We start from the raw sequence: 22,097 nt of genomic DNA, 5'->3' as shown, positions 1-22,097 counted from the left end.
GGAGATTCTCAGCTTCATTTGCATGAATTATTGGGTGATCCCTCTTATCCTCATCTTTTCTCATTTCTTGCTGAAATCGGCTTCATAAAGGTCATCAGTTCGGTGCTGTTGTAATAGTTCATTGCTTTGCACGCCTCTTTTATTTTTATAAAATTATATATGGAAAGTAAGAGTCGGGTTTAAATAGAAATAACGGAGAGACATGTTTTTTTTTATGCATCAGTGTGAAAAAATACTTTTCATCTCTTGAGTTTAATTAATGAAAAAATATTTGTATTTATATAATAAAGAAAAACTTACATCGAACGGATAATCTAAATTTGTTTTAATGATGAATTTCATAAAAAGTGCCATTTCATCATAACTATAAAATATCGTTTCATAATAGACGTATGATCTGTCATGATTGTTTTTGTAAATTACTTTTATGTTATGCATACAAATTAGGTCAGTACATCTTATTTTTTACATTATTTTCAATCAATTTTAATACTAGATGTGAATGCAGAAAATTCAATAGTAATTTCCTATTTCATGGTTTTTGGAATATATACATAAAAACTAAAAAGACAGTTAAAAAAAAACCACAGCGTTTTCCTCATCTCATTCTGGAATGTATGCAATATTTTAGAAATAAATATCTTTAGCATATTTATTTTATTTGTTGATAGCAGATTTGAACATGTTTATAAATGGAATTAAACTGACATTCTAGTAAATGTTTGGGAAGATTAATTTTTGGCATCTAAATAAATTGCAGCTCTTGTTTACAAATTGAATATTTCCATAAAGCATTTGGAGCATTAAAAATTCAATTCCCTTTTCTGTTACATAATCCAATAGCCTAAATTATCTTCATTGATTTTCAAAATTTTGATTGGTTCAACGTTGTTTTCCTGGGAACAAAGTATGCAATTGACAAAAATTCGAAATTTACACATACTCCCATGTTTTAGAACTCAACAAGTTTAAAAAGCATCTGTTTGGAATTATATCTAACAGTCTGTGAACGAGATAAATTAGAAAAGCCTTAAACTAAACAGATGAAATTTGGCTTAAATAAAAGAAACGGGGCGCGACCAAATTAAAGGCCAAACTTGATGATATCGGCACAAAATAACCCCACCGAGCAGAAGGACACAAGTGACGTCGATATCGAAAATACGAAACCGACCTAAATTTCAAAAACCTTTAGAAAAATTCATTTAATGTCCCAAGTAGAACAACAGCCCCCAACCCACATCAATATAAAATGCCACAGGTGCTTCTAGAAATTGTTATACAAACATAACAGCAATAGAAACAAAACCCTAACAATACAACATTAATAGTTACACAAAAGGTACAACACAAAAATAATTATATTTTATTTAAAATGGTTAATAAAAGATACAACACAATTATAGTTATACAGAGAAGGTACAATATAATAATAGTTAAACGATACACAATAAAGCTAAACAGAAATAAATTATACAATATATTCACTCAATTTCAATCGATGAAAGTTGAGCAATAATATCAACACAGGAATTTTTTTTACAATAGGATACCAAATTTATTATTTATTGAGATTAACAAAAGCTGTTCATTTCTTGAACGACATCCATTAACAGGCAGTCTGTCTGTCTTGTTATTCGAACACACACGAACTCGATGAATACTGAAAACAAAACGAAAGGCATATAAAATGTGATGCAATGATTATGGCATATAAAATAAGGAGTCTTAGGAAATTTTGAATCAAACTTGTCAAATATTTGATAGTCTGTCTGTTTCTATTTCTGCATGCATAAAGGTGTAATAACTCATTAAGGCAAAGACTTAATAAATGAAATTCTATATTCGATTTATAACTGTGAAACTATAATTCTTTGTTAAATTTATATTACAAAAATCTTCCAAAATACATATTTCTTAGCAATATCCAGTAAAAGTGACAAATAAACGCAAAAATTCAATATTTCGTAACTATTATTCCCCAATGAAGTGCAAAGTATCTGAGATTTACTCTACTCCACAATCCACCCACCTTCATGCATATTCATGAAGATTTCGAAAAGACCAATCCCGCTTTTGTAAAATGATTTTGGATGCCAGGAATAGATATTTGGAATTTTATAATTTCGTGTCATATTTTTAAAGAAATTTGAAAGATTCTAATTGCACTTAAAAAAGTCTTGTTTGTTGAAATTGCAATTAAATAAAAGCAGAGAAAACATTTTTATATAAATTGGAGGAACTTTACTCTTTTCCATTTTATGCAGAAAACACAGTTTTGTTTTCGAATACCGTTTATTACAATCGAATACAATTCTAGAATTTCGGAAAGAAGGCTCTAGTATGTTATTTATGAAACGAATCAATTACAATTTTTCATCGATTCTATCATTTAAATCGTAGCTGTTTCCCCAGAATACACTTACTCAGCTGCAATCCCAATTGCATTAAACTCCTGAAAGAAATTGAAATCTTGATTACTTTTCTCATTATAAACTATTTATTATGAATTTTTGAATGGTCAGAATTTCTATTAAACAGAAAACTTAATGGCTCCTTACTTGTGTCCGTATTGTCGCAGAAGGGTGACATACAACGATAATCATCCTTGTTACACTTATATGATCGAAGACTATGAAAACTCATTACGGCAGCCTAACGAATCAAATGAAAGGAATTCAAAATACAATTATGCCAAATTTCCTTTAACTTTGAATGACAGTTCAGGAAATTTACCAAACGAAAATGAAAGGTCTAAATATCTTATGAATGATTTTGAAACCACATTTTCCGGATCAAGTGGTACTGACATTGAAAATCAAAGAGGATCAGATGTATCAGACCAGATCTATGCAACAACTGATGACGAATGCAAAATGTCTCTTGAAGATAGCAAATCTCGGTCTTTGAATAAAGATAAAAAGAATTTTATGGATTATTTAGAATGTGTTATCAGAAATTCTTTTTCAGATAATAACAATATTTCCAGAACTGCGAAATCGACTGCGAATTTTGATCTGCCACCAGAGTGTAACGAGCCGAAAAATGGCAAAGTGCAAGTGTCGGAGGATGTAATTGATGAACATATTTCACCTGGAATGCACACTACTAAAGGTTACAATAATAATAAGAAAATTGCAACCGACTTGAAGGAACCTATCTCTATCAAGGAGGATGACCATGCTGTGGCTGGTCCTTCCGGATTCTGTTCTGGTAAGAAGAAATTTCCACAGATCTTCATTAAGAAAGATACTCCTAAAACTAATTATCGAACACACACTGACGACAGGCATTTTATATGCGTTATATGTAATAAACAATTCTCTAAGAAATCAAATCGTGACCAGCATTACAGAACGCATACTGGCGAAACACCTTATGTTTGTGATGTATGCGGAAGAAAATTTTCCCAGATAGGAAACCACAACAGACATTACAGAACCCACACACGTGAAAGACCTTTTGTGTGCGACTTCTGTAATAAAGGTTTTGCTCAAAAGGCTCATCTCAAGAATCATGTAAGATCTCAACACTGGAGAAAAACCTTATAAATGTCCAATTTATGGAATGGCATTCACAAATAGCAACGATTGCAATAGGCATCGCAGAAGAAAGCACGAGCGAAATGAAATTATCAAATTACAGAAATAAATATTATTTCCTTATATGAAATTATTTAACTTTTTTTAACGAATTGGAGCCATTTTAAGTCAAAATTGTTAAATTTAAATTTTAAAATTACTGTAGGAATCTTATTACTTTGACGAAGTATATTTCCTGATATCAATCCCATAAGCTACTTGTATTTTATTAATAATTGACAATGAAAATATACTTTCAGTTCAATTGCATTTATAAGTAAGTGTATTAATATTACTTATATTTCTTTAAATCTTGTTAAAATTTTTACCAATTTATATTAAAAATGCATGTTCTCCTCTCTTCAAAGAAGACTGTTATTATTACTTGTTTTGGTTTTCACTCAATATTAATATTTCCAAATGCAATGTTATTTACTGCTTTATTTCTAGTTTTTCAAAATATTTGGGAAAACATTTAATATATTTTAAATAAAAATATTACTTAGGTTAGGTTAATAATTGTAATAATCGTTAAAGTGATATAAGCAAAACTTTTAAAACTTATTTATTAATGAATAATATTTGCTGCAAATGGAAAATATAGATTAAACGTAATTTTTAAAAATTATTAATGACGAATTTCGCAAGGAGTACTTTCTTCATATATTGAACAGCTTGTTGTACAAGATACATTTAATGCATTTTTGTAAAAAGTTTAAAAATGTTTTTATACTAGACCGAAGATTCCAATGTTTCTGCGATATATATATATTTTTTCATTTCTAAAAAATTATTTGCAGTCATTTTCTATGAAACAAATAAATTGAGTATCAATTTTTTCCAATAATTTGTGTAATGTTTTTTAGTACTTAAGATAAACGTGCGAGTTGGCACATGCAGGATAAATAAAATTTTCAATTTAGTATAATGTACATTTTTAATGCTGGGAATTTGCAGGTCCATACTGTGTTTTTGAAAAATGTTTGGTAACAGTTTAATTAATTAAAAAACAAACGTCATTTTGGCAACAAATTTCCAATGCAAAAAATTCTTTTATTAAAAGTTTTGAATATTTTTGTATTTAAAATTAACATTTCATTTTGAATCAGGTGAAGGTTAAAAATAATTTAAATATACACATTTTTAATACTGTTGACCCTTTCTTGTAATAAATCTCATCTTGTTTTGTGTTGATGCTTTGAAGAATTTGTTCTTCAATCTTTTCTCCTATAAGATAATGGATAATAAAGTCTTTGAATAATTTTCTTGGACATGAATTTACTGGATTTTATGTTATTAAGTTGCAAATATTTTAAGCACAGCTTTGATTCGACCAGCAAATTATTGATATAGCATCTTTTAGAGGCAAATTGAATGCTGAATAAGAAAATGTTTAGGGTTTAAGCTACATGTATTGGATTCGTGTTTTTGCAGAACAATACATTTGTGAGCGATCTGGTTTCTAAAAAAAATTGATGAATGTTAAAAGCGAAAATTATTTGTTAGAACTTTTCCCGTCCGAATATAAAATATAAGCATAAATTTTTTAGATAATGTTTTATGTGTAAAATATGATGCTTTCTAATTTCATTCAATTATAAAATTATTTAAGAATTTTTTTTAGCAGAATCCGGGGAAATGTCAAACTGTGTCCTTTTCTCTTCTGTGTCTTAGTTCTTCCAACTAAATTGCATTGAACGGTGCTGTTGTGACCATGTATATGAAGCATGCAATTTGAGCGTATTTTTTTGTTCTTGTTGTCGTACCGAAATAAATTTGAATTTTTATATTTTGTTCGATTTACTATCAGAGTTATTTTACCTTAAATAACTCTGCCGACGAGATAATTCTTCGACATTCCTTCGAATCAAACTTCTTGCGATAAAATGTGGAGAATTTTGCATCCATAGAATTGTAATTTGAACCTGAAATAAAATCTGCTATAATAAATAATTAACATTAATTTGATCTATTTAAAAATATATTTTTTGAGTTTAAAGTTGCGATTGTTGAAAAAGTATAGAATTTTTTTTGTATAGGCAAAAATATTTTTTATATCACAGAGATCTGTTCCTATTTTTTACATCTTGTTATAAAAGAAAACGAAGAAAGGTAAACTTCTTCTATTAAGACTTTTTTTATTTAATTTTTGAAAGGGATTATCAAGACAGAAGCCAAACAACGAATTTGGATCAAGTATATTTCGTATCCCGTGTTTTCTAAACAGGATCTATTTAACTAACAAATTTTTTTAATACTTACTTTTTGTACTCGGACAAATACATTTGCAAATTAAAGAAAATATAGAAAGCTTTACAGAAAATTACATAAATCAAAGGCTTGTGTTAAACTTTAGATGTCGGTTATTATCTTAGAATCTAATAACAGGGATTCATTTTAAGAAATATTCTTTAGCACTTTTTTCAATGTAATTTTCATTCAAAATTCTTTCATTGATTAAATACAATTTCAATGTATCAAGAATTTTAATTTTTATAATTATTCAAAACTGTACGTCTATGATAATATACTGCTAGAAGGAATTAAAGCCTTGATTTCTTTTTATTGATAATCACTGAATATTTTTGATAAGACGAAAAATTAACAGCCTGATTTCTGTGTCAGTCATACGATAGTATATTGAATTGAGGCGAGATTCACCCCTGTGTTTATTCCAAGAAGAATGGATATCTGTATTCACTACTCTATTGAGGAGAACCATTCAAAAATTATAAAATGCATTTTGATGTAATAGAAAGATTAAGGAAAAATTATAATGACGTTTACGGAAACACATTTTCCAATTAAAAAAAACGAACTGCGAGCCAATCAGTTTGCCGATAGTTGATAGTAATGAATGAGTCTCACTTATGCACTTCGAGAAGAAAGTACTAAAAGATACGACATTTTTTTCAAAAGACTTGTAAGAATGCGCAACGTATGAACACCCATGATACATTATGTTTGAATTTTATTGAATATATTTGGACGATTAAAGCCCGATCTAAACAAAATGCATGGATGATAGTGAAATATCGCTTCTAAAGAGCAACTGGCAGTCTTTTATTATTGATAAAATGCTTCGTATGAATGCCTTAGAGAGAGTAAAACTCAAAAAGTATATTGAAATAAAAATAATTGTGTAATTCCGTGTTTAGTTATACATTCTAGCTTCCCACCAGACAAAAAATATTCCTGTATTCCTAAAAAAATATTTAAATAAAAATTTTCCTGAAATTACAAAATTAATTATGCATTCTGGTTTCCCATCAGACAGTATAGAACCAGGTAAAGACATAATTAATGCGTCAGGAGGACTTGCAAAAGATTTTATGTACGAATAAAAACATAACACTGACTCCCCGACACCCCCCGAAGGCACACAGATAAAAAAAAAAAAACATAATGACCGGGCTGACGTTACAGCAACACTGGCGGGAGCTGTGGTTGAGTCCTAAGTAGGGATTGCAATACCGGACCAAAAGTTCAATACCCTTATTCGGTATTTTTTAGATCTTAATACCGGGATACCGGTATTAATACCGGTATTAGAAATTTTAGAAAAAGAAAGAAAACACAGGAGTTTCTTTGTTTTATTTGCCAGTTTTATTAGAGAGTGTAAATATCAGTAAAAATAATCTGTAAATAAATTATAACAATATATAAAGAATCACAAAAAAGTAAAGGGACATTTTATTTATTTAAATCACAAAAAAGTGTAAATAAAACTAATCAGTCTGTGGTACTATTACAAATTTTCGAAATGTGATCTTAAAAAACACAATGCATCAATTGTACTGTCATTAAGCCTGGAACGTAATTTTGTGCAAAAATTACCAGCTGTAGAAAACGCTCTTTCGGCATCTACGCTAGTTGGTGGTATTGTTAGCAATGCGCGATATACTTTTTCCAAGTATTTACCTCTAAATCCCTCATCTTCAAATAAATCGATTTCTCGTCGGATGGTTTTGGATATAGCTGATTTCTGTATTTATTTTTGGTTTGTTGAAATCTTTTTATTTATCGCTAATTCTAATTTTTGTTTGAGAGACAATTCCTTTTCATTATAGACATTAGTGTCATCATAATCTTCGATAACTGTATCGAATTCTTCTGAATGTGGATAGGTTTGAGGGTAAAACTTTTTAAGAAAATTTACTATAAACTTGATCAGATTTGAATTGGTTAGTCTCTTTTTTTCTTTTTCATTTTTGAAATCATTATAATTATGTAAATACAGTAAGATATTTTCTATTTCGGTATGCCTTTCTTCTGTGCGGTTTTTCAATGTAATATATAATTCTTCAGATAGTGATGTTCTTTCAGTGACTGCAACATGAAATTTATTGTTGCATTAGCTGTTAATAAATTAGAATCTCTCCGACATTATGCCTCAATAGTCAGTTTTATTGGAAGTAGAGCTGATACAGTTCTGGATATTAAGTCGAATTCACTATCTGAAAAATAAATTTGGAGGTTTAAGTCGATTATTGCTTTTTGGATTGGATTTCTTAGTTTCAAAAATCGTTCCATCATTAGGAGTAAACTGTTCCAACGTGTTTTAGAATCTAATATTAACATATATTCTGTTTTATTTTCAGTTAGTATATATTTTTGTAATATGGCATTTTTTGTAGGGGAACGTTTAAATATTTTAACAATTTTTCGAACTTTATAAATTATAGGAAGCAATTCTTGATGGGTTAATATTTCATCCTCATTAGCAATATCGTCTTCAACAGTTACATTGTCAATATCACTCTCACTCTCTTCAAAGTCGGAATCCGAAGTTTCTATATCCACAGTATTTGGATTCTTCTGTTCTTTATTTTTTTGGTATAATACATCCATTACTCCTAATTGAATTCCATGAGCATAGCACAATTGCTGATTTGCACCAATCAACTTTCCAACTTTTTTCATAACTGTTGCTCCATCAGTCGTTATGGATACAATATCTTCTTTCAGGGATAATCCATGTTTCGCTAATTTAGACTTAAGCACTTCCACACATTTTTTGGCTGGCATACTTCCCGAGACATGTGTAAGTCCTATATTCCAAATTTTTTTTCTGAATGAATATTTATATTTAAATAGCGTCTATTTCTTACACTTGTCCATTCATCAAATGTAAGACTAAATTTTTCACCATTTACTTTTAATTGTAATAGCTCGTGTTCAAAGAATTGTGAACACCATTAATGTAGTTTATAACAGCTCTTCTTATAGTGTTTATCGATGTTGGTAGATTTTAAAAACCTCTGGCGGATAGTTATTTTCTTAATTCAGTAGAAGTACAAAACACTCGAAATGGTAAACCATCTAATGCTGTCATTTTACTTATAGTTTCATCCAAATTATCTTTCCGTTTTTCAAAATAATCTAAAATTCCTGATGGCTTGGGCTTAGAAACTGTGCTTAAATTTGTATCTTCATCGCAATTAGATTCTTTCCTCTTTAACAAATTTGTATCATGTTTCGTTTTTAAATGTGTATGGAGTCCACTTGTACTTCCTCCGTTCACTTTAATAACTCTTGTACATTTTTTACATTGTGCCACCATATTCTTTTCATCATATAAATAATGAAACCAAACCGAAGTATTATCAATTGATTTCTTATTTTCTTTAAAGTTATTCTTATTCATTATTAAGGGTTATAATTTATGATCATATATATAATAAATCTGAAAAATATTTTTATCCCTAAAGTATGATATGCAAATACAATGTGAATAACAAACTCACCAATTTAAAAAATATCGAAATATTACGCACTTTCTTCACAACTGAAACCTTGTTTTCATAGACATGAATATCAGACTACGAATCCTGCGCGTGTGCAGTATTGCTCGGAACTGTAATAAATAATTTCGATCCTTCTTTTTGGATGATTCACGTCCGGTTCATCTATATTTCGACGATTCCATCTCATTAAAAAGAGTAAGACGCGGAAAGATAAGCGCATTTCCGGTATTCTTTTGATAGGCGCATTTCCGGTATACCTTTAACCTTGGATTTCCCCTATTAGATACTTTTTAGTTCATTTTTTTTTCACATGTGTGTAAGTGTTATCACGTGAATGTTTAGTGAAGACAATTTAAAAGATTTCTTGTAAATATCGAAAAACCGGTATTTAAACTTGTGAATACCGGTATAACAAAATTGTACAAATGGCTCTAAATACCGGTATTCGGTATCCCGGTATACCGGTATTGCAATCCCTAGTCCTAAGGTTCATCTCCGGCGACGGTTTAACGCTTCTCTAAGGCAGTATGTCCCGCCATAGATGGGAGGAGCTAGACCCCCCCCCACACCTTTTCGTGTACCCGACAAAATAGCGAGAACCAGCCACCTGACCGGAAGCTGCTCATTCTCAGTTTTGAGGCGCCCTTCCAAGGGTATTGATGTAAGTATCAGGATAATTAGCAGTTTTATCTGGTTAAATTCAATTTTTTTCAAACTTAGGATGAGAACAAGGCTGCCAATGTCATTGATTCTATTTACAGTTAACTTAAATAATGTTAATGATGTTAGACTTTCCAAAATTCATCGTATAAAAGCAAAATAAACTTGTTATTATTTTGATAAATATTTCAATAGAAAAAAATCGATCTCGACAATCATAATCGAACGCACTGTGTGCAGTGAATGTGTGGTAAAAAGTAATTTACTTAAAAATAAGTCACTTCAGGAATCACAGAATACACATTGGCGAGCAGCTCTTTTTTGTGTGTGTGTGTGTGCGATATATGAGGAAAAGAATTTGCTCCGAAAGAAAATCTCATCCATCATTATCGGTCAAACAGGAGGGATAAACTTTTTGTGTGTGATGTGTATAACAAAAGTAATTCTCAACATTGCAATCTTATGGTACATTTACGGACTCACATTGAAGAAAAGTCTTGTGAATTTCCAATCTTCTTTTTCTTCTTCTTCGTCTTCGTGAGAAATATTAAATAGAAGCCATCTATTTTAATTTCCAACAAAGGAAGAAAATCACGATTTCAAATAATTGAGGGAACAATGAAAACGGTTTGAAATGTAATCGGTGATGTAATGTATTGTAGAAAATAATTCAAAAAGCAACTTTAATAATTTAGATCTTGAAAAAGACAATTAAAAAAGTTAAAAGATGTAAAAATCTTTCTTTCTTATAATATTTTTTGAAGTAATCGAAGGAAAAAAAATCTCAAGAATGTCGCTTAATTTTTATTTAAATTTTGAGACAATCAATACGAGGTGCACTTTCGCGTCTTATATAGGCGCCATATTTGGTATCTATTTATCTAACATCCACTCCCTCCCTCCCCCCCCACCCCCTACACACATTTAAAAAAACAGTTAGTAGAAAGAGAGAGACTGGAAGAAAACATGACAAATTCTCAGGGAGATCTTCTGGCTTAGACACGAAGGTAAAATTTCCAAGGTAAACTATAAAGACTGGATCCTAACACAATCAGGAGTCCTTTAGATTAGGGAAAATGCAATACTTAATGTGCTTCAATGCAATATGAAACCTGGAAGTAATAATACCGCATTCCAAATGTAATTTTTAAACATGTGATTTCTATAAATTATAAAATTGCGATACATTTCAATAATTTATGGATTGAGCTGTGATATTTTCTTCATCAGATTTAATTTGAAATAAATTTTTTGCCAGATTTTAGTTTGCATAAAAAAGAACAATGAATTAATTTTAGATATGATAAGATAAAAATGATACTTTAAAAAAATCATTGATGTAATTCATTTTAAACTAACACATGCGCAGCAGAATTCCATAAGGAAAGCCTTATTGTACTGAATAGGTAGAGATTAAAGCTGCAATGATATTATCAGTTTGAAATTAGGTAATCATTTGATTAGAATGACCCACACATGCTGATTACTTCTGACGTCATTTGTCTTCCGCCTGTTGATTCTATTTAAATAGAAGATCCCTTCACTGATAAAGAGATAATAGAAAAGTATTTCGTCTGACAGATAATCAGACGATAGTCTGATTAAAAGAGGCAAATCAAAAATGCATGGAAGCTTTAGTTAAATCTAGGAAATGACTATCTTAGTCTTACATTTATGATCATTAGAAATAACTTAGTTTACTAAATTTCTATTTACGGATCTTTTTCTAGTGTACGATTTAGATTCAAATGAAAGAGAATTCATGAAACAATAAAATGTCTTTGAAGGATTGATTAAATACTTATATTTTATTTGATGCGGCAAGCGTTATTGAAGAAAAGATAATACTTTGACTTTTGAGATGCTGCAAATATAATTTTTTGTGCTTCAATATTTTCAGAAGTTTTAAACCGAAAAATTATTTTTGGTATTTTTTCATTAATTGAAAATCTCTCCGATCACCACATTCTTATCTTTCCATTTTATAAAATTGTTTACTGAAAAGAAAATGACTTCAAAGTTTTTATTAAAAAAGAAAAAAAGTATCAAAGAGATATTCAATTCTAAAAGTAATATAAACTTTATTAATATTTATCAAAACATTCATAAAACGCATTACATATCTCCGGCAAAATGCGATTTTCAATGTATAAAGAAAAGAAATCCTCTGAGAATTTAGTCATACATAATAAAAATGAATTTCCATTTGGAATAAATACAAATTCCAATTGTAAAAAATGAAATAATTTCATACAACAGAAAAAGAATTAGTTGTCTTATTTCCTGACTGATTTCATTTAGTATGTTTTGTCCTGCGATGCCAAATTGGGATGGCTGCTGCTTTTGAAAGTCTTCTCATAAACTAAACATTTATAAGGTCTTTTTTTTGTGTGTGACTCCGAATATGATTTTTAAGGGCATTATTTTGGGAAAAACCTTTTTGACAAATGTAACACACATAGGGCTTTTCGCCAGTATGTATCTTGATATGTGTTTTTAGATTATCTTCAATGAAAATAATTTTTGACAAAATCTGCACTTGAAAGGTTTTTCCCAGTGTGTTTTGGATAATGTTTTTGAAGACTACATTCACATTTAAAATCTTTAGAACAAATATCTCAAATCCATTCTTTCTTATGCCAACTTATTCCTGAAAGTCCTGCAACGACAATGACATCTTTCATGGAACAGGTTCTTCTTCCTCACTGGTAGTCATTTCGTCGCTGTAACTTGAATTTACGGAACTCATTTCAGGTGAAGCATGCTTCTCTTTCAGATCCCCGGATCGATCCGCTTATTTTTCAGTTCCTTTTTTCCTAAAGAAAAATCAGAATATTTACAAAATACAATCGCAATGTTTTTATTTCTTTTCAATGATAAATGAAATTTCGAAAAATGAGTACTGAACAATGTTAGTGTCTTTTTTTTCTATACCGTAGACATTGCTTGAAAATTCGTCCGTATTCAGATACAATTTGATATGATGAAAGAAAATAAACAGTTTATATAAGAAATGGTGACAGGTAATAGAAAAAAAAAATGACTCCTTAAATGAACAGGCTGAAGATAACAAGAGGTTGAAATTAGCTCTTCAGACTTTATCCATTTGCACTCGGATGGTGACTTTCACTCAAAATTCAAGACGGTGCGCCATTTTGACGCTTTATTTATTTAATTTTGATTGCTAAAAATACCTGCAGAGTAGTAAGAAGGCGCAAATTAATTAAGCGGGAGAATTCAAATTCAAACAATTATATATATATATTTTTTGGAGCAATTAACATGTCTTTGTATAGATGAATATTTAAGCATCGAAATACTTTTCCGAGTTCAAAGGGTTAAATGAGCTATGTACACTGGTGAAAAGAGTAAAAGAAGGAAAGCATCGGCAAAAATCGTAAATAAATGTATGGTGAAATTGATTATTTTTTCTTTTCTTTCCTGAAAGCCGACGGTGATTTTGGGGACTTATGGTGCATGAGTTTGAAACTCATTATCCCATACTTGGAAATAAATTGCAGATGCATTGCTTAGTTATAAATATCAAATTTCTTACAAAAGGAAGCATTCATTTGGAATTGAAAGGAAGAAAAACATTTAAAAAATCAGTACTCAATGCTGCTCACAACAAGAATAAAAGCTACTTTAATTTTGTCCCATCCCAGATAAATTTACTATATACACAATTCACACATTTTTATAATGTGTCTTTCTTGTCTTCTTGTTTTGATGTAAAACTTAATATTAGATATTTGAATGACATACCTCCTCCAACAAATGGTGAATAAAATGTCCGGGATAGCCTGGTTTGTAAGGCGTTGGATTCGCGTAACTTGGGTTGAAAGTTCGAAAACCGCTGGCCGAAGACCCCCACGTGTGTGATGGCTGGCGCGCGTATAAATCTGTCGTGGTTACAAAATCCTCCATGTCGAGAATAATACCACTGGGGGTACTGGATAAGGGTTGATCGTTCTCTGATTAAGGTCTAAATTACGATCTGTGACTGAAATACATGAATGAAGTCAGCCCCTTTAAAAGGATTGTGACGTGTGTGTAGCTAAGTCGTACTCTTAGTGCTAGATGGCGCTACTGAAAAACAAGAGACGTGCCCTTGGCTTAAAATCACTGACTTCTACTAAAGTCAGTAAGCTTGCCTATGACAAGTGCCATTATAAAAAACAACAACAAAATATTCCAAACGAAGACTTGTGCAGAACTTTTAGATTTAAGTAAATGTACAGTTGTTATGTGCATGTACACATATTTCCTATGCTAATACCTAATCCCATATTCGATATTAAATTCTTGTTTAAACTTCCATTAGGCTATCATTTATGTATATTCAATACGCTTGCAATGAAGGGTGGCTTCACTTGAAAATTCTGAGCTATTTTTTGAAGAGTATTTGAACAAAACTGAGGATTATTACTTAATATAGAATTTGTTTCTTTATTCTCCTAATTACATTTTTATATTTCTAAGCCTTTATGAAGTTCAAAAGTCGTTTATCCATATAAGTTGCAATTATTTGGATACCTTGATATTTCGTTTATTTTATATTTTTAGATTAGTTCAATTTTTTAAAAATCTTACTAAAAATAGTGCACTAAAAATCATAATCCTATTTTGAATCCAATAGATAATGTGCAGAAAACTAAGTTTTATAATTAAAGATAAATGTGGTAATACTAAATTTTGGACTCAAGATTTTAGTAGGTATAAAATCGACTTAACTTTTGTTGAGCATTAAATTGTTGTTTTCCCTTACAATTACATGAAATGAAAAAATAAAAATTAGATTGTCGAAATTCAGTCGACATCCTGCAGTGGATGTCACAGTATTTAATAGATCCAGCGTCTGAGGATGGATTCGAGTACCACAAAAGTAGAGTTAAAATGCAATTTACATTATGATTTTATTTTCATGTAATGAATTCCAGATCTCTTTTTCTTTGAAAATATGTTGCATCATCTTTGTATTTCAGACAAAATTTGCATTTATATAAGAATATTTATTCCCTTATTGATATCAAATTATTCTTTCTAAAGAAATTAATTTTCAGTACTTGTCAGTATGTTGAGTGTGTAAAATTAGTAACAGGGGTGTACACCGTGTTTCTTTATACTTTTTTAAGTGCTTAAAAATGGTTTATTTTGAATAGACCTTTTAATTTCGAACAATGGTCAAAAGACGTGGAACATACTGTTAATTATCAGCAAAATTTATGCTAGTGAAATATTTGAAATAGAAACCCCCATACTGCTAAAGATGAAATGGTTGCAAGATTTGCTTCCAAATTTTATTTTACTGATGTTATATTTCTTCTCAGTTCCATTCCAATATAATCCTTCATGCAAGATCTGATTACTGAAACATAACTAAGAAATAAATAATCATAAATATGCATTGAAATTTTTTTTATCGGCAGAAAATAAAAAGGAAACCGAATCGTTTCTTTTGATTTATAGGAAGACGAAATAAAAAAAATCTTAATTTAATCAGTAAAGTATTTTGATAAATAGTTTTTTGATAGAATCTCATTAAATTTCAAACCATTTCATAGCTGTTAGTTCAATTGAGTGATTGCATTCAAAGAAAATATTTTTAATAAAATGTAAATTTTTATTTAATAGACATGTAAAATTCTATTTTTAAATATTTGACTTTTATTTTCATCTTGTTTTATAATATCATTTTTCAAATTCTTAAAACACAGGGGATATTGCTTGTTCAAATGAATCATGAAAATACACTTAATTGATTTTCATGTTAAGGTAATTCAAATATTAATATAGGTAATCACGCAAGGCGAAGACTGATGTTAAATATCAGGTCTCATTTTCATTATTAGAATCGAGTGTAGTATTTAAATTTAGTACAAGGGGCTCTAGTATGTTATTTAAGAAACCTGCAATTCATAATTTATTGAAGTTTCAAATCTGTTTTAACTGTAGAAATTTCTGAGAAATATAAAAATTCAATACCACGCCTACAGCATGAAACTGCTATAACTACATAAATCCCAATTTCTTCTCTTCTATAAAAGTTTATTGCACATTTGTGACAAGACAATATTATTTAGGGTGAAAATAATGGGTAAATGCCGTTGCAAACGTTGCGGAAATATAATAATACGTGGTGAGGATCACGCTTGCTTCACTCACAAGAAATTTGACTACAGGTATTCAATACAACAGCGAGCAGAATCAGACGAAAACATGGATGAAGGTAACGATAAATCTACAGAAACCTCGAATAACAATTCTCAGAATTTAAGTCGTGCTTTTGGACGAAATCAAAGTAAAAGATCCGAGCTCATAAGTTTGTGTCTATTTCAAAATATTGAACGAGACAAGTCTACGAAATTTGCAGGGAACTCCAACTATGCACAACTAAGGAATCCTTCTGATAGTTCATATTTTCGTCTCATTTCAGATTTTCAAGCAATTCAAGTCCAAACAAATCAAAATGCATCTTCTACGACTTCTTCAGAAAATGCTGAATCTAATAACAGACATGAATATGTATTTTTCGAAACTTATAACAGAGCACAAGCTGCTGCCGGATCGAGTGGTATTGACATACAAAATATAAGAGGATCAGGTGAATCGGATCAGCTGCATGCGAAACCTGAAGAAGAATGCAAAATGTCACTTGAAGATAACAAATCGCAATTTATGAAAAAGATAAAAAGGATTTTATGGATGCTCTAGAAAATGTTCAGAGCGTAAGCGACATTTTAAAACGCTTAAAAGGACGCGGGCAGGAAGACGTCAATCATATCTTCCACTGATAACGATTCACTTTTCCTTATCTCACATTCCCTTCTCATTATCTCACAGCTTGAGATTGGGGGAAGAGAAAAACAGCAACCCGTAAAAATACGGGCAGCAACAGTTTTAAGGGTTTTTGTTTTTGTTTGTTTGTTTCCGTCTATAGACGGGCCCTCCATTTTGAAGGGAGAAAAGATTCCGTCTTTTGACGGGGTTGCCACTTGGAGGGTTAAAATGTATGCTCGTTAACGCTTTGAAATAGGAAACTCCAATATATCAAAAATGATATGATTAAAGGAATTTTAAAAAAATGTCCAAATTTTATTTTACTGATATTATACTTTCAGTAACAAGTACTGAAACTATACTTGTAAACAATCTTTTATACCTAATCTGATTACATAATTATAAGTTATAGGCAAATGACCATAAAAATAAATTCGATTATATTTTTATACACTCAAAATAAAAAATAAAAAATATGAAATCTTTTATAAACATTTTGAAAAGAAAAGAAAATTTGATTTTATTATAAAAATTTTAGAAAAATATTCTTTGACAGAATCGTAAGAAATTTAAAACCATTTCATATTTGCAAGTACAGTTAAGAGGGGAAAATTCATAGAAATGTTTCTCATAAAAGTATATATTGAAGGTAAATTTCTATTTTATGGGCAGTGCAATTCTATTTTAAAATCTAATCCACGCCTTTCATTTTTTTTTTAATAATACCGGCTTTCAGAGACAAATATATTTAAAATTGACAAGAATTTTGATTGTTCAAATGAATCATCAAAATACACTCAAAGTAAGAAATTCGAATCAATTACGGAACTCATATTATAAAATTCCACCCAGTACCCATATTTCTATGCTATCTCTTCGACAGTAATAGGCATTCTAGATCATATTCCATTTGTTTTTAAAACTCAGTTGGTATGCAGATTAAGATAAATGAAATGATATCACAAATATTTAAATAAAGCGAATGCTGATTTTAAATATTACATATCAGAATTTTGAATTTAGGGAAAGTGCTCTAGCACGTTGTTTAAGAAGAAAGAAAAAGTTCATAATTTATTCATCGTTTGAAGCTACTTTAACTACAACCATAGGTACGAAAATTAAGTCTCGAGAAAAACGTTTATAACATGAAACAGCTGGGAAAAAAAGAAAATCTCAGTTTTTGCACCTATTTAACCATTTATTATAAATTTGTGTTAAGTCCAAATTTTATTTCAGTTGGAAATTAATGGCTCGATACCTGTGCCAACTTTGCGACAACGTTGTGACTTATGGTGAGAATCATCCTTGCTTCTTTTATAAGAATGATGACAACGTGTATTCACTACCAGAATATTGGAAGGACAGTTCTCGGCATTTAAGCCAAGCTGACCAACAAAACAAAAAAGAAAATCCTGAGCTCAAAAATTTATCGCTGTTTCAAAATAATGCAGAAGTTAAGTCGCTTTTCTCAAAGGGAAACTGGTTTAGGACTTTTGCAGAGAGCACCGACAATGCACAAACACGGAATCCTTGTGAGATTTCATATTTTAATCTAATTTCAGACGTTGAGGTGATTGAAGTCGAAGGTAATGAAAATGCATTTGTTACAGTTTCTTCAGAAAATGTTGAATCTGATTACAGACCTGAAACCGACCAGCGCGAAACTTTTGAAAAAACGATAGCTGTCATCGGACCAAGTGATGTTGACTTACAAACTCAGAGACTATTAGATGTATCAGATCTCATGCATGCAACAGCTGAAGAAGAATGTAAAATGCCAGTTGAAGAGAACAAACGGCAGACTTTGAATAACGATAAAAATAATTTCATATTCTCTCTAGAATGTGGTATGAACAAAATTATTTCAGATGGAAATAAGGTTTCTAAAACAGCGAATTTGATTGTGAATCTTGATCTCCCATCAGGAAATAAAGAGTCGAAGAATGGCAAGCAAGTGTCAGAATGTGTAAATCATGAACATATTTCACCCGAAGTGCACTCTCAGGTTGAAAGTAAGAAGACGAAAGTGGCTACCTACGTGAAGGAACCTCATTCTACCATAAAAGATGACAATGCTGTGGCTGGACCATCAGGAATATGTCACCGTAAGAAGAAATTTCCTAAGACCTGCAGTAGGAAAGATAATCTTAAACCGAATTATCAAACACGCACTGGCGATGAGCCCTTTATGTGCAATATATGTAAGAAAAAATTCTCTAAGAAATCAGATCTCGAGCGACATTACAGAACGCACACTGGCGAAAAGCCTTATGAATGCGATATATGCGAAAAAAAATTCAGTTCGAAATCATATCTCATCATCCATTATCGATTACATACTGGCGAAAAGCCTTATGTATGCGATATATGCGGAAAAAAATTCAGTCAGAAACCACATCTCCTCACCCATTATCGAGTACATACTGGCGAAAAGCCTTATGTGTGTGAATTTTGTAACAAAGGTTTTGCTAAAAAGAGTAATCTTAAAATACATGTAAGGACGCACACTGGAGAAAAGCCATATAAATGTCCATCTTGTGAAGAGTCTTTCATGAACAGCAGGGATTTTAAAAGGCATCACAAAAGAAAGCACGAGTGATACTAATTTGCAAAGTACAGAAATAATTCTTTTACTCTAGTATGAAATATCTTGGAATTCATTACTGAGTTAAAAAAAAAAAATTGTCATCTCTACAATTTTATTAAAAAAACTTTTTTACGAATTTTACTATTTTGACGAAGTACATTTATAGATTTTAAACTTATAGTTATTTTTTAAATTTTTTTATTGACGATGAAAATGTGTTTTTCTGCTTAAATGACTTTATATTTAAGTGTTTATTTTTTTTTTTCATTTTTTTATAGTTTTTTATCCTAGTGAGTTATATTCTTGTGATTTTAAACCAAACATAGAGGTCTAAATTCCCATTTAATAAAACAATAGTTATTCCCTGCTTCCGCTTTAATTCATATATCATTACGACGTTTTAATTGAAATTCTGATCGACTAATAACTGTAATAATAGACAGAAACACTTTGACTTTGAATTGGTGTAATGAATTATGTTTTTTTAAATTTATGATTAATTAAAGAATGACTATTTGCTCCATTTGGAAAATATGAATATGGACAAGAATGAATATTTGCTCCAATTGGACAACGTAAAATCTATAGTGAATATTAATAATTAATTTCGAAAGTAATCCCTTTTTACATATTTTGTAGATTATGCTCTACAACAGATATTTAAATCATTTTTGTAAATAGTTTAATAAGTGTTTTTTATGTTAGACATAAGATTCGAATATCTTTGTGATATTTTTTGTTTTCTAAGAAATTCTTTGTGGTCATTTGCAATGAAGGAATAAATTCGGCGAATTCAATGTGAATTTTATTTTCAATAATTTGTATATTCTCTTCTAATAGTAAAGATAAATGTTTTGACACATACTAGACAAATAGAAACCCAGCTTTGGCAAATATGCATTTTTGATATCGGGAGTTTGCAGATCCGAAAGAGGATTTTGTAAGGATTGCTAACAGTTTAATTAGTTATAAAACAAAAGAAATTTTGGCCTTTTTCCTCAATAATTTCAGAAGCAAAAAATTATTTTCAAATCATACTAAAATTCGAGGCATATTCATTTCAAAGATACAATTTTTAGATGTATAAATGTATTTTAAATTTTTAACAAATGAAAAAAAAAATTAAAATTTATTTTACAGCAATACGTTTTATTGTTGAAGTGAAACTCTGATTAATTTCACTTTTTTTAACTTTTTATCTTATATTTTAACCTTTTGAATGGCCAAGAAATTATGATTCGGCTTATTTTTTCATGTTGAGGGATTTCAATATAAAATGTTCTTTTATAAAAAAATTTACATTTTAAATTAAGTATTATTACCTTTTTTTTGTTTTTGAATCATACGATACTAATCATTATTTAAATAGACCCTTTTTTTAACATTTCTGCCCATTCTTGTAATGTAATTGGATGAAATGAGAAAAATGAATAAAAGACTGAAAATAAGAAAAAGTTATTGAAAAATAATCAGGATTGTGTGTGACTTTTAAAATAGTATAGGTAATATATGTAAAAAAAAACTCAGAAGTTAATATTATTTTATTGAGAATGTTATTAAAGCTATAGTATATAAAATGCTAAAATAAATCTTTTTTTTTTACCATTTATCCAAAAACACCATCTATCACAAAAAGCTGTTAGTAATATATAAATCTGAAGAGAAAACACAAAAAAACTTATTTCTTCCAAATTCACTTTAAACAATATGATGAACAGGAAATTCTCACTTTTCGATAGCAAATCATGACGTTTACAAGTCGAAATAAATCATCCGTCTTATGAAAGATAATAGTTGATTAAAAAATTGAATATAATTTTGTCTTCAAACTTATGTTATGTGGTTAAAAAACTTTAATGCTTTCAATAAAATATATTTTGATTGCTCTGATGTGAAATAGACTTAATTATCTGTTCGAAGCTGTATAGCTTTCATTTCTTTAAAGATCTGTTTGAAAGGATCCTCAGGTAAAATATTGTTTACTACCAGCAGTATTTGCGTTTCCATTTACAGTCACTTGTTATTTATTGGTTTAAGAAAAGCAAAGTACACATTGTTTATGGTTAGCGGTTTTTGGAAAATTATATTTTACCCTTTAAGAAGATTTCCGACCCTCAAAAATAATCAAGAAATATTAATGCATTACTATTATAATGCTGTTAAATATAATATATCTTTATACAATTCGATATCAAGTATTTATTTTGCATTCACAAGTTGTATACATACATATAAAGACTAATTGAAGTTCCACTCTAAACGTTGAAAAATATATTTGGAAGTGGTACAATTTCTACTGAAACTGAGTTCCGATTCTTAAAACATTTAGAAAGCTCTTATTTTTTTAGAAGAAATGTCCAACGAGCAGTCAATGGTAATCGGACGCATTTGAATATAAGTATATCTTTCAAAGATGTTCTTCCTGTGATTCTAAATATATATTTGGATTGGTGTGATTTTATAAATAGTATTCCTGCAGATATTATTTTAGAAGAAATCATATTTAAAATTTCTTAAATGTTTAATCAAATATTCAAAAAACTTGCAATTGGTCGTCGCAATATATATATATATATATGAACTGGGAAGAAAATAAATTGCAGATTTTTACAGAAAAAAGGAATTAAAAATATGCAAATAAAAAATGCAACGACTGAAAAAATTGTATGTCGGCCAATTAAAAAAATGATAACTTTGAAGGCGATAAACTATATAATAATTCGATGCAAACATTCCAAAGTG

General features: G+C 29.7%; 2 protein-coding genes across 2 annotated transcripts in view; one reads left to right on the top strand and one right to left on the bottom strand.

The window, feature by feature from the left end:
* Nucleotides 1-22,097, bottom strand: part of LOC129972019 (zinc finger protein 436-like) — a 66,800-nt gene that overhangs the window by 6,040 nt on the left and 38,663 nt on the right. Inside the window, exon 3 of the mRNA XM_056086000.1 lies at nt 12,357-12,493. Coding sequence (XP_055941975.1) covers nt 12,357-12,493 — 137 coding nt within the window. The remainder of the gene's footprint in view (nt 1-12,356; nt 12,494-22,097) is intronic.
* On the top strand, nt 2,603-3,750 carry LOC129973062 (zinc finger protein 16-like). Its single transcript, XM_056087422.1, has one exon. It carries the CDS (start codon nt 2,622-2,624, stop codon nt 3,549-3,551), a length of 930 nt encoding a protein of 309 aa, XP_055943397.1. The 5' UTR covers nt 2,603-2,621; the 3' UTR covers nt 3,552-3,750.

Source organism: Argiope bruennichi, chromosome 6 (assembly GCF_947563725.1).
Source record: "Argiope bruennichi chromosome 6, qqArgBrue1.1, whole genome shotgun sequence".
NCBI lineage: Eukaryota > Metazoa > Arthropoda > Arachnida > Araneae > Araneidae > Argiope > Argiope bruennichi.
The sequence above is the reverse complement of the archived record's forward strand: the minus strand, read 5'-3'. Positions and strand labels throughout refer to the sequence as shown.